The 25,395-nt window shown below is 44.1% G+C and overlaps 4 protein-coding genes across 6 annotated transcripts; 3 read left to right on the plus strand and 1 right to left on the minus strand.

The window, feature by feature from the left end:
- Positions 1-3,780: 3,780 nt before the first annotated feature.
- On the minus strand, positions 3,781-7,885 carry LOC125519744 (uncharacterized). Of its 3 annotated transcripts, none has more exons than XM_087525829.1 (8): positions 7,739-7,885; positions 7,083-7,167; positions 6,329-6,444; positions 6,056-6,116; positions 5,318-5,442; positions 5,142-5,231; positions 4,704-5,012; positions 3,781-4,594 (listed from the first exon to the last, which is right to left on the minus strand). In XM_087525829.1, the coding sequence occupies exons 2-8, from the start codon at positions 7,159-7,161 to the stop codon at positions 3,905-3,907; spliced, it is 1,470 nt and encodes a 489-aa protein (XP_087381955.1). In that variant the 5' UTR covers positions 7,162-7,167; positions 7,739-7,885; the 3' UTR covers positions 3,781-3,904. The 3 variants fall into 3 exon arrangements, with proteins under 3 accessions (XP_087381955.1, XP_087381953.1, XP_087381960.1); XM_087525827.1 differs by having other exon boundaries at positions 6,329-6,447; XM_087525834.1 differs by having other exon boundaries at positions 4,704-4,997; positions 6,329-6,447; positions 7,739-7,883.
- Positions 7,886-7,965: 80 nt separating this feature from the next.
- LOC125513581 (DNA-binding protein EMBP-1-like) lies at positions 7,966-13,274 on the plus strand. Its single transcript, XM_048678714.2, has 10 exons — positions 7,966-8,437; positions 8,570-8,693; positions 8,800-8,906; positions 9,005-9,062; positions 9,165-9,258; positions 9,441-9,676; positions 10,566-10,688; positions 10,825-10,906; positions 11,021-11,163; positions 12,824-13,274. Exons 1-9 carry the CDS (start codon positions 8,406-8,408, stop codon positions 11,107-11,109), a joined length of 945 nt encoding a protein of 314 aa, XP_048534671.1. The 5' UTR covers positions 7,966-8,405; the 3' UTR covers positions 11,110-11,163; positions 12,824-13,274.
- A 787-nt stretch (positions 13,275-14,061) lies between these two features.
- Positions 14,062-17,848, plus strand: LOC125517619 (uncharacterized). Its single transcript, XM_087538790.1, has 2 exons — positions 14,062-14,178; positions 17,109-17,848. The coding sequence occupies exons 1-2, from the start codon at positions 14,062-14,064 to the stop codon at positions 17,796-17,798; spliced, it is 807 nt and encodes a 268-aa protein (XP_087394916.1). The 3' UTR covers positions 17,799-17,848.
- A 2,141-nt stretch (positions 17,849-19,989) lies between these two features.
- LOC147991742 (uncharacterized) lies at positions 19,990-24,414 on the plus strand. The gene is made up of 2 exons (XM_087538791.1): positions 19,990-20,134; positions 24,074-24,414. The coding sequence occupies exons 1-2, from the start codon at positions 19,990-19,992 to the stop codon at positions 24,412-24,414; spliced, it is 486 nt and encodes a 161-aa protein (XP_087394917.1).
- The last annotated feature ends 981 nt before the right edge of the window (positions 24,415-25,395 follow it).

Raw genomic sequence — 25,395 nt, forward strand, 5'->3', positions numbered from 1 at the left:
CCTTTTTTAGCCTATACTAGCAAAAGTGACCGTGCGTTGCAACGGGAGAAACAAATTATCACCGCTAGCGCCCCCATCCATGTTGCCTCTTCTTTTCTTTGTCATCATTGTGGTTCACGATGTCCACTACACGCCGAACGTTCCACCTAAACTTGGAACCAATAAAGAATTGCATTGCCTGCATGGACAGATAAGCAAACGGTCGTGTTTGAGACCCCGGTCAAATTCACATAATCTAATGCTTGCGCCTTGTGTTTGTGTGATCCGGATTTTACATCGTGGTAGTTTAGTACCAGTCCGTGAAGGACACAAACAACCACCAAATTCAACTTTAGTTGAAAACGATCAACACCTTTTTTGCGGATAACACGATCAGCACCAAAACAGTGGATGTTGCGAGTTTGATTAGCAAAAAAAACTATTTTTGCCTCATCTCCTAAACGGGGTGGTGGGTTTGATTTGTTGGGCTGGGTCGCACGGACACGTTGGGAGGGCACTATTTTTTATTGGTGGAATGTTGCGCTGGTGAACGGGGTAGGGGCCAAGTGGTCTAGGACAAACGATTGGGAATAGTCTAGCTCAGTATGAAGAAACGCCATGGACATATGAAATGGGAGGACCAATAATATTAACCTCCATTTATGTAAAAAATAGTATATATATGCCCGTGAGTTATAATGCTATAAACAATTAACATAAATTTAGTGAGGACTGTATGCCCAAACATAATGTTCGATGTGTTACAAATTTGGTGCAAGCTTAGTAAGGATTACAAGTGCAAGAAAAAAATGTCAGGTTGTCTGTTTCAACGAAAGAAAAAATGGCTTGAATTAGTGAGGATCATGTAGGAAAAAGAATGGCACTTTATCTTTATTCGTAAGATAAGATATGAATGAGGGCCCATGTCCTTCAAAAAATCTGTAATTACCGTATGTTTACTTCCCCTCTCTTTCCTTTCTCTTTCCTTCTTTATTTCTCATGCAATTAGTGTCTGTTTTATTTCTTTTTCTTTTCTTATATCATCCATGTGACGAATCCCATTTGTCAGCCTATTAATTACTCCTGCGATTAATATGGCGTCCACAATAATTACCGTCTATTGCCTCCTTTCTCTTTCCTTTCTCCTTCCTTCTTTATTTCTCATGAAATGTCTATATGCCCGTGAGTTACAACGGTAGAAACAATTGACATAAATTTAGTGAGGACTGTATGTGCAAACATAATGTTCAATGTGTTATAAACTTGGTGCAAGCTTAGTAAGGATTATAAGTGCAAGGAAAAAATGCCAGGTTGTTTGTTGCAATGAAAGAAAAAAAATGGCTTGAATTAGTGAGGATCATGTAGGAAAAGAATGGCACTTCATCTTTATTCGTAAGATAAGATATGAATGAGAGCCCACGTCCATTAAAAATTTGTAATTATCGTATATTTACTTCCCTCTCTTTTCTTTCTCCTTCCTTCTTTATTTCTCATGCAATTAGTGTCTCTTTTATTTCTTTTTCTTTCCTTATATCATCCATGTGACGAATCCCATTTGTCGGCCTATTAATTACTCCTGCAATTAATATGGTGTCCACAATAATTACCGTCTATTCCTTCCTTTCTCTTTCTTTTCTCCTTCCTTCTTTATTTCTCATGCAATGTCTATATGTCCGTGAGTTACAATGGTAGAAACAATTGACATAAATTTAGTGAGGATTGTATGCGCAAACATAATGTTCAATGTGTTATGAACTTGGTGCAAGCTTAGTAAGGATTATAAGTGCAAGGAAAAAATGACAGGTTGTCTGTTGCAACGAAAGAAAAAAATGGCTTGAATTAGTGAGGATCATGTAGGAAAAGAATGTCACTTCATCTTTATTCATAAGATAAGATATGAATGAGGGCCCACGCCCTTTAAAAATTTGTAATTATCGTATATTTACTTCCCCTCTTTTTCCTTTCTCCTTCCTTCTTTATTTCTCATGCAATTAGTGTCTATTATATTTGTTTGCTTTTTTTATTTCTCATATGCAATGTCTATTTCCCTCCTCTCTCTCCTATTGCTTTGCCCAGCATTTGTTCCGTTAAGGACAAATCTTATTCATGCCATATTCTTTGCTTAATTTCTGAAGCAGCTCCTTGATGCTTGACAACCTAAGAACGTATATAAACTGGTAAAAATTTATGTAAAATAGCAAGGTGGGACTATTTATGAAAAACAGTCTCCAGCCTACTCCCCTTGTCCGTCCACTGGGCCGCAGCAGTCCGACTGGCCCAGCGCGCCCGTGCTCATTGCCTCAGCCCGTCTCCGCCTCATCTTATATTCTTAAAAGGGCAGACGACAATATTAGTACACTCATGGGCCTAGGTGGATTGGTCTGCTATGTTGTAGTACACCTGGTAGACCAGGGATCAAATCCCAGCGCCCACCACTTTCTTCCCCCTTTTTCAATTTAATTCAAATACAAATTCAAACTGAAAGCGTAAAATCACGGGAAGAAGCGTATTGTGACAGTGAACCCGACAAAGTCAATCCGTGCTTTATTATTATTAAGATTAAAAAGAGATAATAAAACGAAACGTTTTTGGATTTACTAAAGTAGGACGGCGGTTTTAATTCCTAAAAAGCACATGGACCTTTGTGTAAAAAAAACGCGACGGTGAACCCGATAAAATCAATATGTGCTTTATTATTATTATTAGGGAAAGAAAGAAGGAATTTTACATCCCTTGGAAAATTTGACAGACGTTCATTGATTCGGATCCAATGGTTAAATATTGAAAGATAACTGTTACACAGAACCTAAATAGTGGGCCAGGAACTGATTTTGAAAATTAGTCCGGGGATATTATGATGAAAAAAAATGTATGTAAAGGTTGAAGTGCTATCCAGCGAGGGAAAGCTGATCACAAAGCTAAGAAAATCAGAGTTTAGACCAGATTAGCGAAAACGAAATCAGAGTGACTATATGGATAATTGCTAAATTAGCTCCCAAATCAAATCAAAATGCAGCGGTATGCTGTCCAACTATGAGCTTTAGGTGCACTTAGCCAACACCATTTCTCATTTTTATTTACTTCGCGTTTGGGGTTTTGTTAAAGTCAAAATTTGTCAAGTTTGACCAAAAATAGAGAAAAATATATAGCCATTAATTAAGGACTCTTGATTGTTGAGTAATGGTAGCATGCAGTTTCACAATTATTTTAGTTTTATAACAGCAGGAAAATGATGCTAAAATTGAGGTATTGGGTTCCTTGGATCCCTGTCTGCTGGTCTGGTTTATTTTAGTTTTATAACACCCACGTGCATGCAAGGAAGAAATGAGAAAGAAGTAGCTCAATATTAAACAAGTTGGTACCACCTCTTTTCCGGTTTATAGGGCTTAATTTGAAAATCTCATCAATCAAGGTAGATGGTGAATGGTAGAACAATTTTTGTAGTTTGCAAAACCACTCAATTAATGCGCTTGTTTTTCTAAAAATTATGTTTACCAATGCATTAATTGCAATGCATAAATCATAAAGTACATGCATTGGTCATTTTTCTCTTAATACTTGTATGCAATGATTTATTGCGCCTTGAAATCTGAACATGTGATGAAAAACAAGATAATCCCTATAAACCGAAAAGGAGAGAGTAGTACAAGAAAACATCATTAACTTTTGCCTCGATTATTGTTAGTGACCTTGTATAGATGCAAAATGTATTTTTCATAATGGCCTTGTATAAAGGAATGGAGGGAGTACTATTCTTGGTTTCCCACTCACCCAAGTTCAGTTCAAATAAAATGGCATGAATAGATCAAACACAAGGAAATAGATAATATGATCTGGCAAACATAGACAAAGTTCCACATGTGGCACATGCCTTCCTTCACTTATTTCGCTTCTAGCTCCTTTCTTAGACGAATTTTTCTAGGATCTAGAAGAATTTTTCTAGGACCCAGATGACCTTCACTTCAACTTGATCACCATCAAATTCTCTTTTTTGAGTCCTAATTCTACGGGGTAACTCTAGACTTTCTTCACTCCTAATTCTACGGCTGCAGTCTAGACAGAATTTCAAATTCTTGTCCTCTTCTTGGCTGTCACAGGTTGTGATTACTCTTAGGTCCACCTCTATGTGGAGTTTGTACTTGCTACGATCAGGCAATGCAATCATGTGTGGTCCCAGTGGAAGAATGCACGTGGAACCACAGGGCAGGGACAAGCTACTGCCTCGTTCAAAACTGAAGAGATTGACGCTTTTGCTCCCATAGTCAATGGCAATTGCCTTGACGCTACCATACACAGAGCGGCTTCTCGAACCGAAGTCTTTGAGGTTCAACCTGACCTCAACATAGGTCTCAACTGCTTCCGGAATCACCAAGTATGTGATCTCCAACTTGCGGCCAAGGCCTCCATAGATGGTTTGTGTGAATTCCTCAACTTCATCAGGCTCAGTAACATCCCAGCCTCGGCGGAAATGACCGCTCCAAGACCCCTCATCATCAGTAGAAGACCCCTCATCGTCTTCTGTGAAAACCAGGTCTTCTGTGAAAACCTCCAAGCAAAAGGCACCGTAAGCCTGTAGTATCCCACATGGTCCAGCGAGTACCAAATCCTTTCCTTCCTACACATGAAAGCATGAATGTGAAGGATTTTAATTTATTACAATATATAATGCATGTAAAGAGGCATAAAGCATGTAGTAGATATAACATACGGTAGCTAGTGTATACCTCTTGTACTTCCCCCTCGAGCGCCACATAGATGACAAAACTTTGGTACCAGTCATGGGCGTCCATACGGCTAATACGAAAGTTTGCACGAATGGCCAACACTTGCACCGCACGTAAAATTGACACCTCCGTCAAATCTTCATCATCGGAATGCTCCGAGGCAAATGAAGCATCATCCTCACCTCCGTCACCATCCTCACCTCCGTCACCATCCTCATTGGCAGTGTTAATAAACCATCCATGAAACTTCAGTTTGGTTCCATACATGTTCCAATCCCACACTTCACTCATCGGCTGATTGTTGTCACCCTCAAGCGAGGGGAAAAAAGAGATATTAGCAAATAGGATATGTCACTACAGAATGTCATCAACCACCACACAATTGGGACTGGCAATAGGCATATCTATAGTACAAACAACAATATGGACCGACCTTACCTGTTTTACTTCTACATTCCACAAACAGTGAACAGCAACAAAACTAATCACGCCACAAGCAACATATTGTAGAGCAGGCTGCCCCCCACCCTGAAAAAAAAGATGAGATGAGCATACATAACAGGGCATTTTATTTTCAAGATAATATCAGGTGCAACTCAAGTAGCATAACTCACCTGTGTGGATTGAAACCAGTTCAGTATGATGATAATTACAGTGTATCGCAAAAATGCGTAATTAAAGAAACGGTTCTTGCTAGCTCTTGGCACAGCGATACAGAGGGCAAGTGCAACACATATACCTGGAACCAAAAAGCAGAAATCCATATTATGTGCTGAGTGATGCAGCAACTGCTCCAATATGCAGAATTTAATACAATAGTTAATCCAAGAGGAAGTTCAAACTTCAAAATAATTTGTTTTTCTTTGTGCATACTGTCTCGGCCCCTTGGGCCACAATTTTTTTTAATCATACCGGCAACAGCAAAAGAGTGGCATGGATCCCATATAGAGCAACCGAGCAAGTAAAACAGCCAAGCAAGCAGGGCGCATCTGAACAAGAATTGGAAACGTTCTAGTTTCAAATCTGCACTTTTCCCTAGTACTAATACTAAAGAATAAACAAAAGATAGAATGTTCTCTTAGATCAACAAGAATAAGAAAATGCTGATAAATACTATTTCGTCCTCATAGACCAACAAGAGAAAGAGCTGCAATGATGCAAAAAATTTACTGAGGTCTCACTATAAATACAGGTGATTATGCCAAATGAAGTTGACATGCACAAGTCATAGTGAAGCTGATGTTACTTTTATTCTATTACTAACCACATATCTATAATCATTGCAAGTTTCAGAAGAACAAACCGCAAATGTAATTTGGCACAAACAAAAGAACTTCTATTCTATTACTAACCAGATATTGCAGTGTCGGCAATGAAAAGCATGGAGGAAGCATCTTCGGGTGGGAACACGTGCTGTGCATAACAATGCATATCAGATTAGTTGAACTATTAAACTAAAAACGAACCCACTGACAATATTATCACCAAAAGTTCACTAAAAAGATCTATGACATTTATTGGAGCATAAAAAATTTAGCTACCCTGACCATAACTGATGTGAACACCACCCAGAAAGTGCTGCTCATAATTCTTAGAAATACAAAATATAACTAATAAAAACAAACCTGGATACGGGAAGAAATTCCCAAAACATTGTTTGCTAAACAATGCTTCATAGCAGCACAGCACATGCAAACAAAAAATCCAGGGATTGAAGCCACAGCCCATGACTTGATGACGCCTACTGAAACTCATAAAATCAGATATGCATGAACTTAAACCATATTAAAAAATATTGGTAAATGTAGGCAGCTGGCATCAAACTAGTGTAAGGATGAACCCTTCATGACTTTGTCCTGCTGAGCTAAGATAAATCAAAAGACACCATAACATGAATAGTAATCAAGATCTAGTAAGTAATATCTCAACTTAACAAGGAAAATCTGTCCACAATGAAACAAGTCAACAACAAAGTATGGTTTCAGTTCCATGCCACTTAACTGTACACAATGAATAGTAATCAAAGGAAAGAAGTCAACAAGAAACTATTTCCATGCCACGTAACTGTTGATAAAATATTGAAATCTGCTTTAGCATTGATACTTCATATGCTACTTGCCGTGCAAACTTTTGAGAATTACTACAACATTCCACAATGAGGTGGACAAGACAGCGGTGAGGAGCCTACCAAAAAAATCAATTGCTAAAAGATCATTATGGAGTGTACAAGAGGTCAATCTAATATTTTTTAGTCACCACGTTTTTACTCCAGCCATAGTATCCTGAAGATAAAATCTGGTCTAGAATAGTTCTGAAAAAGACAGATGCATAATAACAAGCTCCGCACAATTGGACCCATCAAAATGAGTAGGAACATACTGTGGATACGTGGAGCATCCAAACGAAACTTGAACAGAGAGAACACTGGCAAAAGCATATCATGCATTTTGGATATCATCGTCTCCTGCATAATAGTAGATAAAATAAATAAATTTCATTTAATAGAAACGAATGAATTCAGGTGGCGTGGTTTTCTTAATAAAAAGACAAAATAAATCGTTCTGTTAGTGACTAATAAGATATGCCAAAGGAGACGTCGATGGGCGTGCCTAATCCGACCTCGCGGGGGCGGAGACGAGGAAAAGCGAATGTGAGGAGAGGGGGATCTGAGACGGCGAAGGGCCTAAACCCGACCTGGCGGCGGCGGGCGGAAAGACTATGGGGGCGGAGACAAGGAGGAAAAGCGAATGTGAGGAGAGGGAGATCTGAGACGGCGAAGGGCCTAACCCGACCTGGCGGCGGCGGGCGTTAAGACTATGGGGGCGGAGACAAGGAGGAAAAGCTAAGGTGAGGAGAGGGGGATCTGAGACGGGGAAGGGCCTAACCCGACCTGGCGGCGGCGGGCGGAAAGACTATGGGGATCGGCGGAGTTGATACGGCAGGACGCCGACTTCGAGTTTCCCTGCTCGAGGTACCGATGAGGACCGGAGGGCGAAACAGCAGAGACAAAAAAAAGTACGAGGAGAAGCACTTACCAGACGGCGACGAGCCCGACGCCGGAAGGCAAACAGCTGCGGGCGGCAGAGAGGAGAGCAAACCCTAGCGGCCGCGGAGAGGACTAGAGGAGAGCAAACCCTAGCGGGAGATCGTCTAACTTTTATATCGCCACAACTAATGTCTCAGTTGGTCACGTTTCGGGTTTTATTTTCGTCTCACCTTACTCGGGTTTTTTGTACCCACCCCACCCCACCCCACCCCACGCACGCAGCGAAAAAACACCCCGCAAAAAACCGCTCCTATCGATCCGTCGAGGACACAGAGCCGCCGTCCTCTCGTGCGATCTCGCTGCCGTCGCCCTCCGATCCGCTCCTCCTCGTTTCCCGAGGATACGCAGCTGGATCCGCCGATGCCGATCCAGGCAGACGCGGCCGTCGTGGATCACGAGGACACCGCCACCACCGGTGCCTCGGATACGTCGCCCGTTGCGGATCAGGATCCCCAGGACGCCGACGCCACCGCGGATCCACTGCCACGCACAGCTCGGGCCCGAGCCGCGATGGGCTCAGCTGTGGCCGCTGCTGCGTGCGCCCTTCGTCTCCAGGCTCGGCGAGCCCCGCCGCCAGCCACCCCCAACCCACACGGAGTGGGCCGCCTCGATGCACGCCTACTACGCGGCCGCCGCCTCCGCCGCCGGGATCCCCTATGCCGCGTGGCCGCTGCCGCCGCAGGCCCAGGTACGCGATGCGATCCTCCTCTCCTAGAGCCGCTCCGGAGCCGCAGACCCGCGGCGCGGCGCTAGTGGTGGCGTTGCCTTGTTGATGGCGGGCTTTGAGTTCTGATCAGTTTTCTTTCCTCTTTCGCGGCAGGGCGCAGCAGCACGGCCTGGTGGCGGCCGGGCCGGGGGCCGCGTATGGCGCGCCGGTGTCGTTCCTCATGTACCACCACCCTGCGGCGGCGTACTACGCGCACGCGCACGCCTCCATGGTCGCGGTAAATGCCGAGCTCCCCTCCCTCGTTTATATTCTAGCGCATTGGACCTGACCGTACGTTGTGCGTCCGTGTTGTGAAATTGTCTGCTGCATTCTGCTCTGTGCAGGGGGTGCCTTACATGGCCGGCGAGTCTGTCTCGGCGGCAGGGAAAGGGAAGAGGGTGGGGAAGACACGATGTGTCCCTTCTGGCGAGATCAATTTCAGCTCCGGGAGGTATGGCGTGGTTTCTGTGCTTGCATGTGTGCGGTGTGCTCTTGTTTGTCTGTTGGCCGGGTAGGCTGAACTGAAATCAACTGATATGGCTTGCACAGCGGCGATGCCGGGAGCCAGGGGTCATCGGAGAAGGGAGATACGGGCGCCAATCAGAAGGTGCCTCGTTTGGCATTGTCTGGATTATGCTTTTTCTAGCAATATTTGATTGTTAGTTTTGGTTGATCCACAATTTCACGTATGCTTATGTATTCTGTCCAGGGCTCATCATCATCCGCGAAGAGGAGGAAGTCCGGCGCTGCAAATACAGAAGATGGGTTATCAGTTATCACAAACCATAATTCCTGGATACAAGGTATGATGGGTTAGTTTGGAAAGACAATGACAGTACCCGTTACACTTGGTAAAAAGGAAGAAGTGGGCTTGGATTTGTGTCATTGTGTCGGTTCGCATCCTTGTGCGGGCACCATGAGAGTGCTGTAATGGAGTAGTTTGTCTATGTTGGTAGTATGTGAGAATGACAGTTGGCATTTTCAGGTGAGCCATCTCAGGCTGCCACAGTGCAGAATGCTGTAACCGAGCCGCCATTGGAAGACAAGGAGAGGTCTACATCCAAACTGTTGGTTTTGGCACCTGGGAGGGCGGCACTCACCAGTGCTGCACCGAACTTGAATATTGGGATGGATCCCTTGAGCGCTTCTCCATCCTCCATAGTACAGGGGGAGGTGAATGCCGCAGCTTCTTCCCAGAGTAACGCTTCACTGTCTCAGATGGTATAGTTTTCGGTTATGAATTCTTTTCTTCAAAGGAAGGTCTCTGTTTCTTCCAGACCTCCAGCCTCTGCACTGTCATGATTTTTGAGAGCGTGGTAAAATTGGTAATTGTCATGAATGAATAGTAGTTTTCCTCTCATTTTGGAAAATACAAATAGTGCATTTACTTGCAACTTGGTTTTACTTTAGCCCTCTTTTATAAAAATGTGGTGACAAATAGCATGTAAATGTTTTTCAGATTGCATCTTATATGATTATAACAACCATACTTTCCTGCACTTGTTTATTTCCCGGTGAGTGTGTGGCACACTGGCACTAGAAGTAGAGAAATGATAGTTATAAAATTTAGGTTCAACGTTATGGACGTTTGACTGTTAAGTTAGGTCCGCACAACGATCTCTCCGCATGAGAGTGCTCCAGATAGGTTATGCTGGACATAATGTCTGAAACAATCCCCATTTTTGTTGTTTCAGAAATTTAAAGCGATGGCTTCATAGGGAAGTATGCAATCACTAAAGTTTTGGCCATCTGGGATCATCTCAGGCTTCCAGAATTTTAATTAGAATATACTTTCTACTGGTTCTTGAGCAATGCTGCCTAATATACTTGATTTGTTTTAACTGGACTTGATTACAGTAGGGATGTTTAGTCAAGTGTTCCTATGAGCTATTACCTGCATGTTGCTAAAATTATCTTCTGGGGAGAATATATTTGACATTCTGAACTCAGCTGAACAACGAAACATATCCAGTTTAGGCAAGTAAGACAACACTGTATCGATTTTCTAGGCCAGCAAATGAATTAACTTAAGATTATTTGATGGTATAAATTAAATTTCACCATTGAAACAGTATACTAATTGATCTCGATTTCTTCTTATGCTACCTAGCAAGAATGCGAAGAGCTAGCCCAGAAGGTAAGTGAGCTGACCGCAGCGAACGGCACGCTTAGATCAGAACTCGGCCAGCTTAAGGACTGCAAAACCATGGAAACAGAAAATAAACAGCTGATGGTGAATGCCTCACCCCTCTCTGGCCATGCCCTTGATGGAAAAGTTATTTTCATAACTCAAATTCTTCTGCTGACTGTAACCAATGGTTTTCTGATTAATGCGGGGTAAAATACTAAGTCACGATGATAAAATGCAGCAGTCAGAGGGCCCTAGCGTTGTGACTACCCTGAGCATCCAGGTCGAAGCGCCCGAGCCGCATCCAGATCGAAGCCCGAGACGTAAATTTTATCCTACCATTAGTTTGTAACAGCCTTGGTCCAATATTATTATTCTTATTCCTCTCTGGTTTTAGACAAGAACAATAGAGAATCTTAATCCTTCTAATGTCACAGTCCCTGTAGTAGAGCACCTGCTGCCTCAAACTTCAGAGAAGATGTGCACGAATGGCTGTTTGGTCGCAGGTTACTCCAAGAAGAAGTAGCTAGAATGCCCATGTATTGGTGCATACAGATTGGCGATTGGGAGTTTTTTGAAGGTTAGAATTCCAGCATCTCGGCATCTTCATTATCCAATAGATTAGAAAAGGTCATAAGTTTTGACTGTGTGCCCGTTTGAAAATGTATAAGTGTGGATAAATTAATTACATAAATGCTGCAATGGTGCATTTGCTTTTAGATTCCTGTTGTTAACATGGTACAAAGAAGGTATGTGTGCATGCTTAAAAAATCTTAAGATTTGTGAATCTAGCTATTCAAGCATCCTTGAGTGATATATATTTCTCTGTACATTGAAATACAATTAAACAACAAGGAGCTTGTATCAGTGGTGTATACGCTCCAAAATTGCGGTGTCTACCTTCCCCAAATAACATAAAAAATAAGGTTGGGGGTTTTATGGTGTGGCCGCAAGCCCTTTCTCTCCGCTGCGTCGCTCTCTAGGGGTGGCTTGGGCGGAAACACTAACTGCCGTCACACGCCGCCCCCCTCTCCCTCCTCCCCCATCGCCGTCATCGGTGGGCAGAGCCCATTGGCGGCTGGTGGCGGCGGGATCTGGTTCGCGCACACTCGCGTTGGTTGGGAGTGACCCTCACGGTGGTGTGGCTCGTGGAGCTGCTCTTGACGGAATTTGGAGTTGGTGTAACGGCACACGGCAGGGATTCGCAGCGGAGAGGAGGTGCGCGGCTGGGGCTCGTGGAAGGAGAACGTCTTGGCGCGGTGGCTCCTCCTGGAGGCGACTGTGCGGGACAAGGCGGCAACATAGCGGCTAGGCCATGGCGGCGTGGTGGAGCTCGGCCAGGTGATGGAGGCGGAGGCGTGGGCTGGATGGTCCCGATCTGGGTCGCATGGCCATGGCACAGGCATCTGCTGGGAGTGGCCTGACGGCTGCGATGTGCGGTTCTGACGCCCCTTGGTCAGGCATGGAGTGAGCTCGGTATGCTCTAAGCCGTGGGGATGCTGGTAGATGGGTTATATGCTTTTGCATGTGCAGGTCTTGGGTGGACCATGACATCTCGGTTACGGTGGCGAAGTGTTGCGGTGGTGGCGGAGTGGTCAACTTGGACGGTGTGGCCTCAATCCGGCGGCGGCGGAGTGGTCAACTTGATCAAGTTGAAATAAAATCATGATATTTCTCCTATTCAATTAATTTGCTCCTACACATCCCATGGTGTATGCATGTCTAGAAAGTAAGGATTTTTTTCATAATTTCATCAAACTCACTATTGAAAAAAACAGTGAATTGAATTTGAAGACGGAGGGAGAGACACCCCATGTTGATTATGAGAGAGAGAGAGGGGTTGAGGTAGAGAGAGAAACTTACTGTGGTGCTAAAGGGTGTCGGTTGGTCTATAAGAGGGTGGAGCACGGGTCGCAGGAATTTATATTTAACTAGCCAAGTAGAAGGGGAGTCTTAGTTTCTTTTACAATTTAGAAATGGTTGTTAGTTTATTCCTTCTCCTTAAATGGTTTGTTTGTTCCTTTTTACCAATCATCTACCATGGAATGTTATATATAAGTTTTTGTTTTTAGTCCAAAGCGATATTTCCTCCCATGTTTTTTAGACATATGCATACATGGTTGCGCATCGGAGGTTGGTGCAATATTAAAACCGGTTGATCATTCCTTTTTATGGATGAATTTTAGAAAAGCAGTCTTACAACATGCGGTGTATTTTCAGACTAAAACTTTGAATTGTAGGGGTAATCGACTCATCTGTTGATATGATTGGGAGGTGGCATGAACAAAGTAAAGCAGAAGAAAGCGAGCTTGGACGATGGGTGGCGGCATCAACCTACAATTGTTTTGTGTCGGTCAGAGCAGGGAAGGTGTTAGGCACGAACCAATCAACTAGGGCTTCTTGCTTTGACTCTCTTGCCGAACTAGGAGAAGTTAGCTCTTGCAATGGAATGATCAAGCTTTTAAGAAATTCTTGCATACATGTCTTTCAGTACTATTTTTTCATGGTTCATCTGTGTATGTCATTTTCATGATGTAGTGATTTTATAAAATAGTTACTTATTAGTTGTAACCATTGTTGTCAGATCAAGTTGGAAGCTTAATCTTCAGCAATGTCTCTTGTAGCTTTACTGTGATAGTAGAGAATAGGACAATGTGATATTGTCATCTACATGGTGAATGTTGCCACTAATATCTCTTTCGGTGTTGTCCAAATTCAAACTTCAGTTTGGAGGTAATGTGCTTGTGCACTGATATGACTTACATTTGAATACGAGCACTTTGGTTTTCAACTCTCAACTAGAGTTGCTCATCTTTCGTAATGCCGGTAGAGTGTAGATGCACAAAATCCATTGGATATTTATGGATGTGAGATCTTACATACATCCTTTTGTATTCATCTTAGTGTCAATTTGACTTGTTATTGAACAAATTACGGTATAGGCAGGAATAAGTATCAGAACTAATGCCATGGCGCCCATGTCAAGTCTAGCACTGGATTGAAAAAATTACCATGTGAAGTCATTTTTGTTTGTTGTACAGAGTATAACCAATTTTTTTGTGCTCTAGAGGGGTGGAGTAAATGAGCCACGATGAAGTTCAAAAAGTTGTCTTAGCCCCTATAAAGGTTAAATTTTCTCTTTAATGTTTAGGCTTCCAGGATACTATAGTATAGTAACACTGAGCAAATTAAGTTGGTCCACAATTGAGGGAGAGGGGAGGGGGTGTGAGAGAGAGGGAGAGGGGAGGGGTGTGAGAGAGAGGGTGGGAAAGAGAGAAAGAGCGAGGGTGGAGAGAGAAGTGGACAATGATTGCTTCAACACCGCTGTGCGTATACTGCCATGTGACGAGGGAGTATTGTTCACAGACCCTCCTATACATTACATGGATCTAAGATTTTGTGTAAGTTATCGTAACTCTTCATTCTATGTGGCATTAGTATCAACATGTTGAAACACTATTTCTTTTTTACATAGTCCATGATACTAGAGTCAACACGAGGTCAGAAGTTTTGCGAGAAGGAAACTATCCAGACGTTGGCAACATTATTTGATAGCTGGCCTGGGATAGACAAAGACATCTCATCGTGCAACATGGTAAGTATTTTGTCTAATGTTATCATGGTTTATTGTTATTTCTAATAGCTCCACTTGTAAATTTATCTTTCCTATGCATTCATCGACAAAGAGGCATGTCGTTTATATATTATGGACCCTATTCAAACATCCCAATCGTCAGAGGACAAAAATTTGAGTCATGCACTAAAATTTAAAAGTTCTGCAAGGGATTTCAAAGAAGCACTCGAAATAAAGCTGCCTGGTTGGAATTCCGATATATCTAAATGACAACGTTTATTTCCATTTGGTATTCCAACGAGTATAGAGGGGTAATGAATTCATAATAAAAATATTTATTTATTTTTATCATTATATTCTTTATATTATTAATTTAAAAAATTGCAGGAATGTGTCTGGCTATTTTGTTTTTCATTTTATGCTCTGATGGAACGGTAAAGAATTGGTCAAGCCGGTTTGCGCGGTGAGTATTGTCCGTTATATGTTTTAAGACCTTAAGCATGAAATTTTCATACTAACTACATATATTGTTTGTGCAGGATGGGTATGAGTTGAGGAAGCAGTTTTTATTATACTTGTTAAAACATCGTGCGAGTGAAGCTAAATGCAACTTTCCTAATATTGTGAAAGAATTTCTTAGGCGCATCATCTAGATATTAATAGTTTTGTAATAGATGTGAAGGTCGAACATCGCTCAATTTATTACATGGACATGTCGTTAATCTTTTTCTTTTATCAATTTATATTGCAAAAAAGGACTTTAATTATTTAATAATTGTGTTTGTGTTATATTGTTTGTACGTGTGAAATTTAACATGTAACTCTTGCAAACTATTTCAAGAGCCCGTGGCAACGCACAGACACTCTACTAGTAATAAATTTAGGACCTTGATTAGCGTTCCGTGGGCACGGTTTTAATAGGACCGAACGTTCGGTCTGGACAGGTGGCAGATCGAACAAAACGTTCGATCTGGGAGGGCGATCTACCGAACAGAGTTTGTTGGGTGCGGAAACGCTCCAGCCCGAACACCTCCTTCACGAGAAAGCTTTTTTTTAGAATCCCTTCACGAGCAACCTTGTCGATACATCCGGGTTAAAGAAAATGGGCAAAAAAAGGCCCAGCGTACGCACATAAAAACCCACAAAGACACCAGGGATTAAAAAGCTAGCAATTGCACACAGACTGGCAAATCAAAAATAGAAAAATTGCCATGGCAAAAATACTTTTATTCACATGGCAAATTTTAGTTTAATTTGTCATGCCAAACTTTACTCTATGTTTGCCATGGCAAATAATATTTTTATTCACATGGCAACTTTTAGTTTAATTTGCCATGGCAAAAACTATTTTATTTTTGCCATGCCAAAAATACTTTTGTTCACATGGGAAACTTTAGTTTAATTTTCCATGGCAAAAAATACTTTTATTCACATGCCAACTTTAAGTTTAATTTGCCATGGTAACAATTACTGTATTTTTGCCATCGCAAAAATACTTTTATTCACATGGAAACTTTTACTCTATTTTTGCATTTTCCATGGAAAAATAATACTTTTATTCACATGGCAAAAATAGCAAAGAAATACTTTTATTCACATGGCAAATTTTAGTTTAATTTGCCATGGCATAATTTACTCTATTTTTCCCTGGCAAAAAAATACTTTTGTTCACATGGCAAATTTTAGTTTAATTTGCCCTGGCAAAATTTACTCTATTTCTTCCATGGCAAAAAAAAATACTTTTATTCACATGGCTTGTTTTAGTTTAATTTGCCATGCCAAAGTTTACTATATTCTTCCATGGCAAAAAATACTTTTATGCACATGGCAAATTTTACTTTGGATTTGCCATGACAATATTCACTCTATTTTTTGCCATGGTGAAACTATTTAATAAGCATAGATGGTATCATAAAAGAATGCGAATTCATGCAAGTATATTGAGCACAACCAACTTGTTTGGTTGAAGAAGCTCCTGTCATGCATACAAGCACAAGAAAAAAGATGAGCTTTGTCTAAAAAAAAGATGAGTTGAATGGAAAGCTACTGACATACATTCTTTCCATGTTGTAGAACAAAGTTGTTTTCCAAATTGTGATTGCTGAAACAATACAAAAAACACAAAAATCAAATAGGCTGCATGTTCTAGCTAACACAAATTTCAGAAAATTGCCATGTCAAATTTATAAAAATTGCCATGGCCTTCCATGGCAAAAAAAAAAACTTTTATTCACATGGCTTGTTTTAGTTTAATTTGCCATGCCAAAGTTTCCTATATTCTTCCATGGCAAAAATACTTTTATGCACATGGCAAATTTTACTTTGGATTTGCCATGACAATATTCACTCTATTTTTTGCCATGGTGAAACTATTTAATAAGCACAGATGGTATCATAAAAGAATGCGAATTCATGCAAGTATATTGAGCACAACCAACTTATTTGGTTGAAGAAGCTCCTGTCATGCATACAAGCACAAGAAAAAAGATGAGCTTTGTCTCAAAAAAAAGATGAGTTGATTGGAAAGCTACTGACATACATTCTTTCCATGTTGTAGAACAAAGTTGTTTTCCGAATTGTGATTGCTGAAACAATACAAAAACCACAAAAATCAAACAGGCTGCATGTTCTAGCTAACACAAATTTCAGAAAATTGCCACGTCAAATTTATAAAAATTGTCATGGCCTTCCATGGCAAAAAAATACTTTTATTCACATGGCTTGTTTTAGTTTAATTTGCCATGCCAAAGTTTACTATATTCTTCCATGGCAAAAATACTTTCATGCACATGGCAAATTTTACTTTGGATTTGCCATGACAATATTCACTCTATTTTTTGCCATGGTGAAACTAAATAATAAGCACAGATGGTATCATAAAAGAATGTGAATTCATGCAAGGAGCAAAGATGGTATCATAAAATCCTTCACATTCATGCTTTCATGTGTAGGAAGGAATGGATTTGGCACTCACTGGACCATGTGGGATACTACAGGCTTACGGTGCCTTTTGCTTGGAGGTTTTCACAGAAGACCTGGTTTTCACAGAAGACGATGAGGGGTCTTCTACTGATGATGAGGGGTCTTGTGGCAGTCATTTCCGCCGAGGCTGGGATGTTACTGAGCCTGATGAAGTTGAGGAATTCACACAAACCATCTATGGAGGCCTTGGCCGCAAGTTGGAGATCACATACTTGGTGATTCCGGAAGCAGTTGAGACCTATGTTGAGGTCAGGTTAAACCTCAAAGACTTCGGTTCGAGAAGCCGCTCTGTGTATGGTAGCGTCAAGGCAATTGCCATTGACTATGGGAGCAAAAGCGTCAATCTCTTCAGTTTTGAACGAGGCAGTAGCTTGTCCCTGCCCTGTGGTTCCACGTGCATTCTTCCACTGGGACCACACATGATTGCATTGCCTGATCGTAGCAAGTACAAACTCCACATAGAGGTGGACCTAAGAGTAATCACAAGCTGTGACAGCCAAGAAGAGGACAAGAATTTGAAATTCTGTCTAGACTGCAGCCGTAGAATTAGGAATGAAGAACGTCTAGAGTTACCCCGTAGAATTAGGACTCAAAAAAGAGAATTCGACGGTGATCAAGTTGAAGTGAAGGTCATCTGGGTCCTAGAAAAATTCTTCTAGATCCTAGAAAAATTCGTCTAAGAAAGGAGCTAGAAGCGAAATAAGTGAAGGAAGGCATGCGCCACATCTGGAACTTTGTCTATGTTTGCCAGATCATATTATCTATTTCCTTGTGTTTGATCTATTCATGCCATTTTATTTGAACTGAACTTGGGTGAGTGGGAAACCAAGAATAGTAAAAGAGTCTTTCGTATTCATTAGTGAATATTTATATTCGGCAATGTACTGTGATTAGTAACTCTAATAAGCCATTGCAATTAATTTTAGAGAAAATAATTGTGAAACTGCATGCTACCATTACTCAGCAATCAAGAGTCCTTAATTAATGGCTATATATTTTCCTCTATTTTTGGTCAAACAGGACAGATTTTGACTTTAACAAAACCCTAAACGCGAAGTAAATAAAAACGGAGTGAGTAGCAATCAGGCAACGTTGTTAGAAATGGTGTTGGCTAAGTGCACCTAAAGCTCATAGTTGGACAGCATACCGCTGCATTTTGATTTGATTTGGGAGCTAATTTAGCGACTATCCATAGTCACTGATTTCGTTTTCGCTAATTTGGTCTAAACTCTGATTTCCTTAGGTTTGTGATCAGCTTTCCCTCGCTGGATAGCACTTCAACCTTTACATACATTTTTTTTCATCATAATATCCCCGGACTAATTTTCAAAATCAGTTCCTGGCCCACTATTTAGGTTCCGTGTAACAGTTATTTTTGAATATTTAACCATTGGATCCGAACCAATGAACGGCTGTCAATATTTCCAAGCGTTGTAAAATTCCTCCTTATTGTATCAAGAAGAAAAGGAACTAAAGTTCAAAAAAGAAGAAGAAAAGGAACTATATTCGTAGACTGTTGGATGACAATGGTGAATGGAAAGAGGACAATGAGTCTGTTAGGATTTAATTAATTCTATTAATCCCTGCTTTTCCTAACCGAGGCAGTTGCCTCCCATCCCTCTGGTCGTACCTCTTCGGGGGCTATATATGTGTGTGTAAATGTCATCATCAATGAGAACAACTATTCACTTTTACTTGTGTGTCTCCTTCTCTTTAGTTTTTTTTCAACACATTATCAGCACGCTCTTCCCTGAGCGACTCGGCGAAGATGAAAGAACTGGAAACGGCACAGCCCTCGACAAGAAGCCCGGCGCTGCGCGATCCTCGACGCGAAGTGAACAGGGCCTCGTTCATGCACAGGCCCTTTGCGGCCAGCGGCGGTTAGCAATGGAATTAGTATACTTTTGGCTCTCGCCATTGCATCGCACGCAGCAGCACGGATGCATCGACATCGGCGTGCGACGCGCTGGGCGCGATCCCTCCCGGACGCGGCCGGTGCGCTGCGGCGGCGACTCAGGCACGGCTCCGGACTCGATCGGCGTACATCAAGAGGAAAAAGGGTGAGGCGGCAGTTACACACCAGATTTGGGAATCGGCGATGGCGGCAAGCACGGCCGATCTCCTCACAGAGATGCGGAATCAGATCCGTCAAGTGGACCCGGTTTGCATATCCACTCACTAAATGAATGCATGAATTGATTGGTTTTGACCACGTACTAGTTTTGAATGGATGAACTAACCATTGCGGAGTACTCCCTCCGTTCGGAATTACTTGTCACAAAAATGGATGTAACTACAACTAAAATACATCTAGATACATTCATTTCTTAAACGAGTAATTCCGAACGGAGGGAGTACTAGTCTTGGTTGTTTGCCGACCGGGACGGCAAGCCATCGCGATGGAGCGCTACCGTAAGCATGTCGTGGAAGCGGCGGCCTCAACGCAACGCACACCGGTCCTCCCGACCGGCGTTGCGCGAGCATGGCCGTCGGCTTGGCCCTCCCACAGTTCCCTGCGCATGCCGCAGATGGTCGCCTCGGCGACCGTGAGGACTGCCTCCAACCACGATGCGGCATGGAAGACCGAGGCCGGTGACGCTCCCGAGCGAACGACGCGGCCCTCGGCTCGCATCCGCGCAGATCGGCGGGGCCCGAGGCAATGGCCCTCATCTGACCCGTCAGCGTTGCCCTTCGGCACACGCGCGCACGATGCCCTTGACGCGACGGTGACCTTGACGGCACCGACCCACTGGAGGCACGGCTAGCGCCAGTGCGCGTGGTGGCCCCTGGCGTCAATGCCTCTGCTCCCGGCGGTGACGTGTCTGGCGCATGCGGCGACCAACGGTCTGCATGGAGCGGTGCCGCCCCCTGGTAAACCGGCGCGAGGGAGCGACGGCAGTCGGCTCCAACCGGCAGTGCCTCCTAGCGCGCGATACCGCCGACACCCCCAGCGCCACTATAGGCGGTATACGGCTGACGGTGGAAACAGTCACAGGTACGGCACAGGCTGCGACGCCCTCCGGTACTCAGCTTGCGGTGCCGTGTCCTCGACGTCCCGGTGGCGGCCCTAGCAACCATAGTTTGCATCCTCGCGATGCGGCGGTGCTATGACCCCGAGCGCTCGGCGCACCTCAGCGCTGCCTGAGGTCACCCGCGGCCGTCCACGGCATGTCACAACATCGCCCACGGCACGCCCCCTCCTGCGGCGGCAACGGCCAATGGTCCAGGCCAATATTTGCCCAGCTTTCAAATATTTCGCTAATTGGTTCTGTTAACAGTGCTATTTACTAGCATTGATTTGTTTTAGACCTTTTTCAGTATTTGTGCCTTCAAATACTGTAATCTCTGTTGAGTAATGTGTACTCCAGAAGAAGATTGTGATGTAAATAATTTCCATGTTCACGACATGTTCAAATTATTTACCTTCACTATTTGCAATTGAGATTTTTAATCTCTTGCAAAGTATATTCAATACATTTATAGTACTGTTTTTCTACGGAGTACGATGCATTCCGGAATCTTTCTAAGATGTATATTTTTTCTATGTTCGCCACGTGTTGAGATTAATACGTTTATTTGCAATTGAGATTTTCAATTTCTTGCAAATACATATGCAAAATTCTTAGTGATTTCTTCAAATTGATGTATTGAGATCCCAAGGTAGTGTGTAGATCTACTGCTTTGCAGATTATCACCACTACTGTTTAAGCCTATATTTTGTCATATTTAACATTATGATTGCACAACATTATGCTCTTCCATGCATTTTACTAAGTCATAACATAAGACATTATGAGTGAGTATCTACTGATTTCATCAGATTATACTCCCTAATGCTACGAGATCTACTCCCTTTCGGAGATTATCTTCCAGATGTCATACTTAGCAATTTGAAGTTCACACTAATGGTTTCAAGCTAACTTCTTGATATAACCATCAATTTAGCAACAACAACAAAAATTCATTACAACACTAACCACGATGGTCTTTAATTTACTAATCGTAAATTAGTTATCTCTGGAAGTGAGATAGAGAGAGAGAGAGAGAGAGAGAGAGAGAGAGAGATAGGTGGCGTACACGGGCGCATGATTTGACGAGCATTGGTTACGTAACAGCCTGCGCGTACAATCTGCACCGCTGCACGTCCTTGGGTGCATGCACCGCACCGCAGCTACCTAGCTAGATGGACGGCACGAATCCAACGGACACTGGTTGCAACCCTAGGAGGCACGCAGAGACGACAGTGGACAAGGGCATGAGAGAGAGAGAGAGAGGAGAGAGTTGTCTTGGCGGTCAAGTAAAGCACAGGACGGGAACGCAGCAGCCAGCAACCCCCACCGCCGGGCCCGGTCTCCCTCGCAGTGCATCCCGCACCCCGCACCCGTGCCCCTGCCCTGCGCGAAATCATTCCTGATCGCTATTCGCTATGGTCATGCATGCATCCTTTCTTCGTGGCTTCTCTTGGGATTCGGAAAGACACGGAAGGGGCACTGGGCAGGGCAGGATATCGCGATGCAGGTCTTTCCGGTGATCTCCTGTCGGCCTGCCATGACCAGGTCAGGCCATCATGGCCATGACGCGCACAGCCGGAGTAGAGTAGCATGGAAACGGACCACCCTGTTTTTTTTCTCAAACAAGAAAGCCTTTCCTTTCCTCCCTTTGCTTCCGTCCGGTCGTAGCACTAGCAACCTGCGATCTGCTCGACCAATCTTCCTCAAACTTAAACGAACCAGGAGCATGGCAAAAAAAACCACTCTCTAAGTTTAAGCGTGGCGTTCTTCTAAATGAAATGCGCAGCTCTCCTGCGTCCTTTCAAAAAAAAAGTTTAAGCGTGGCTAATCAGGCGAGCACTCAGGCATCTCGAGTTTCACCGCGGCTGATTTGTGGGCCTTGGGGCTGGGTTCTCTGCTTGTTTATCCCGCAACCAGCAGCACCAGCAACCACCGGGCCCGGACTCGCACTTCATCCCGCACCCATGCCCCTGCCCTGCGCCGAATCATTCGCACCGGGTGGCGTGTACCTGCTGATCGCCGTTCGCACCGGATGGTCATGCATGCATGCACCCTTTCTTCCTAGCTTGTCTCGGTATTCGGAAAGACACACAAGGGATGGTCAGGGCAGGATCGCGACGCAGGCTGTACCGGTGATCTTCCTGCCTAAAAATTGTTAAGTTAGTGTGCAACGCCTAACAGCTAGGCGCTGCACTAGTGGGCTTTGGAATGGAATCTCGTGTCTCGTTAGGGCCAGTGTTAGTCGGTCATAGTAGTTGCATCTTTTTGGACTAAAGTCAGCTCGCAAGCAGACGCCTTTCCCACACTTCCAAATATTCACCTGCTTACTGTACAGCTCGTGACATACTGCACTTGCAGCTTGATGCGATCTTGCTACGGCGGTGCCGATCGATCGCTTTGGATTCCGGAAGATTTGGCAAATGTTTAACCCAGCATGTTGCACCTGGGTGACTGACTCACTGACATTGCATGTTCCTGACACTTTCAGGAGCTAGCGCTTTCAGTTCAGGATTTTTACCATATGATGATATGAACCCATGAATCCATCTCAAAATCAACGTGGGATGGGATCGGTTGCTTTTTTGACTGGCTAGCTAAATCACAGCGCATCTAAAGGCGGCCCTGTGTTCTTTTGCAAAGAAAGAATTAGTGCGTGCATGTGTACGCACGTCTCTAAACCATACAATCAGCTGGAAGAGAATACAAAAAATGATTAATTCTAAAAAAAGTGAAACAAGAAAGATTAAGATGTAATTTTTTTTAGCGTTCTACAGACCAAAGAGAGCTTCTTTCACCGTAGCGCAGCCTAGGAGAGACACGACACGAATGTGCTTGTACCTACCCTGCTAATTCAGATTTATTGCGGTTGACACAACAGTAATCTCTATGCATAGTGCAGCCCAGTTTTATATGCATTTAGACAGTGCTCAGATATTTTGAACATGGGGTAGCTAGCTAATCCCTGACAGGCTCCTTCTTCCATGGTACAGAATCTAAGTGAGACAAACCCTTGATTGTGCAACGCCTAAGCCTTAGGCGCTACACTGTGTAGTGTAGCGCCTAACTCTCAAGCGTTGCACACTGACTTAGCAATTTTTAGGTAGTTTGAAACGCGACGCTGGTCAGGTGTGTAGCGTTTGTCGGTCAGGCGTTGCACAGTGTAGTGTGACGTTTGACTGTCGGGCACTATACAAAAGGGTCAGCTGGATGAAATTTTTTCGTTAACAATTTACTTTATGAATTCTTTTTGTTCACAGGTCAAATTTGTCGTTTTTGCCGCCGTCTGCCGGAGTAGAGTAGCATGCAAACGGATGGCCTTTCTTTTTCAAACAAGAAAGCCTTTCCTCTCTTGCTTCCGTTCGGTCGTAGCAACCTGGGTTGTGCTCCACGAATCTTCCTCAAGCTTAAATGAACCAGGGGCATGGCAAAAAAAAAATCACGAGTTAAGAGCAACTCCAACGGGCCGACCCAAATGAACGACCTTTTTGTCTGTTTTTTATTTATTTAGATCGGCCGCCCGCCCGACGTCCGTCCTCTTTTAGATTTAGATTGGCAGTGTGCCCAACGCCGATCCATTTCATGACCGCGCGCGCATAGATCATGCCAGCTGCCATGTCGCCGACCTGGTTTTGGTGCTACAGCGCGCGGGAAAAAATCGGCCTAGCGCGCGGTAAAGGTTCGCGCGCTGGTTTTGGCGCGTCGTGGCCGACACTCGTTATTAAGAAGGCGCTTCCTCCACACTTTGTCCGCCGCCCATTCGTCTCGCCCCCTCTCACTAGCCTCGCCGCCTCTGGGCCACCATATCGATGCGCCGCCTGGGGCTTCGGATTTTTGCGGCGTACGCGAGCGCTGCTCCCACGCCTTCTCCTCCGAGATCTGGTTTGGCGAGAAACGCCTCATTCGCGGCACCTTTGACACTGCAGAGAAGGCGGCCCGCGCGCACGACGCGGCATCGTGGCGCCTCCTGAGGCTTCGTCGGGAGATGAATTTTTCCGACATGTCGAGCCAGCGGTGGCAGGATCTCGCGCCTCTCCCGCGGCTTTTCACCGACAAGGATCGTCGTGACCACCGGAGGCGGCAGCGTCGCCTCACCATCGCCAAGATGGACGTGGAAGCCATGGTGGTGTGGTGCGAACGCTTCCCGCAGGACATCGTCGACGAGCGCCAGTTCTACAAGCAAAGGAGGAGTGAGAGGGAGGCGAGGAGGACGGAGCGAGCCGCCTATCGGGAAGACAAACGTGCGTGGAAGCAGCCGCTCAATTAAAAATGAAGCTAGGAGAAGCGTCCTCCTGGGACTTCCAGGACAAGCGAGTAGTTGATCTTTTCTTTTAACAGTCTATGCTGAACAGTTGATCCTTGGTACTACCTATGTTGAACTGGCTGGTGAGTGGTTCATCTTTTCTTTTAACAGTTGATCCTTGGTACTATCTATGTTGAACTGGCTGGCGAGTAGTTCATCTTTTCTTTTAACAGTTGATCCTTGGTACTATCTATGTTGAACTGGCCGGCGGCCGACGAAAGAGGCGGGTGAGGGTGCGCTGTTGGATGGGGAGAGAGCAATGTGCCACCGACTAACGGGCCCGGGGAGGGGAGAGAGCGCGCGCGTCCGTCTCGTGTCCGCTCCGACGCAAATTTGGCTAAAAAATGAACCGGGAATGAGTCGTCCGCGAACGAATAGCGGACGCGCGTTCGTTTGGGTCGGCGCGTTGGGCCGCCTATTGTGTCCGCGCTGACCCAAACGGATGGCGGCGGACAAAATGGGTCATTCCATTGAAGTTGCTGTAATAGCATAATTAGTACAGAAACTTGTAGTGACACAATACAACTAAGCGATTGTTGTTCTGGTGATCTTCTTATGTTGTCAACCTGCTCGCATTCTCTCAGCACATTCAGTTTCTGTTGTGCAGAAAGAATTGTACAATGCGTGAAGGTTCTACAATAGAGAATGCTAAGAGCATCTATAGCTGGACTGGCCAAATCCGGCCCCTCAAACATCCGCGGACGCGACTGAACGCGTCTGCGGGCACTGACCGGATACACCACAAATTAGTGACTTTGTATCCGCCTCTCTCATATTTCATCATCTAGATCCATCCAAAGCATGAACGATTGCCTCTGCGCAGATTTCATCATCTAGATCCATACAAAGCATGGATCCAGTTATTGACTTAATTAATTGTCGTGTTACTGACCGCATGAACGATGGCCTCCGTGCAGATTTCACAGACAAAGAGATTGCTGACGC

The sequence above is a fragment of the Triticum urartu genome, chromosome 1A (assembly GCF_056163025.1).
Source record: "Triticum urartu cultivar PI428250 chromosome 1A, HENAU_Tu73, whole genome shotgun sequence".
NCBI classification, from domain to species: domain Eukaryota; kingdom Viridiplantae; phylum Streptophyta; class Magnoliopsida; order Poales; family Poaceae; genus Triticum; species Triticum urartu.

Coding starts and splice junctions, on each gene's coding strand:
- LOC125519744 (XM_087525827.1), bottom strand. CDS start 7,161: ATGATATCCAAAATGCATGATATGCTTTTGCCAGTGTTCTCTCTGTTC. Junction 6,448..7,082: donor GGATGCTCCACGTATCCACA/GTATGTTCCTAC, acceptor TATGAGTTTCAG/TAGGCGTCATCAAGTCATGG. Junction 5,443..6,055: donor TGCCGACACTGCAATATCTG/GTTAGTAATAGA, acceptor TTTTGGTTCCAG/GTATATGTGTTGCACTTGCC.
- LOC125513581 (XM_048678714.2), top strand. CDS start 8,406: ATGCCGCGTGGCCGCTGCCGCCGCAGGCCCAG. Junction 8,694..8,799: donor CGCACGCCTCCATGGTCGCG/GTAAATGCCGAG, acceptor TGCTCTGTGCAG/GGGGTGCCTTACATGGCCGG. Junction 8,907..9,004: donor ATCAATTTCAGCTCCGGGAG/GTATGGCGTGGT, acceptor TGGCTTGCACAG/CGGCGATGCCGGGAGCCAGG.
- LOC125517619 (XM_087538790.1), top strand. CDS start 14,062: ATGATACTAGAGTCAACACGAGGTCAGAAGTTTTGCGAGAAGGAAACT. Junction 14,179..17,108: donor ACATCTCATCGTGCAACATG/GTAAGTATTTTG, acceptor TTTCATGTGTAG/GAAGGAATGGATTTGGCACT.
- LOC147991742 (XM_087538791.1), top strand. CDS start 19,990: ATGGAGCGGTGCCGCCCCCTGGTAAACCGGCGCGAGGGAGCGACGGCA. Junction 20,135..24,073: donor GACGGTGGAAACAGTCACAG/GTACGGCACAGG, acceptor TTGACACTGCAG/AGAAGGCGGCCCGCGCGCAC.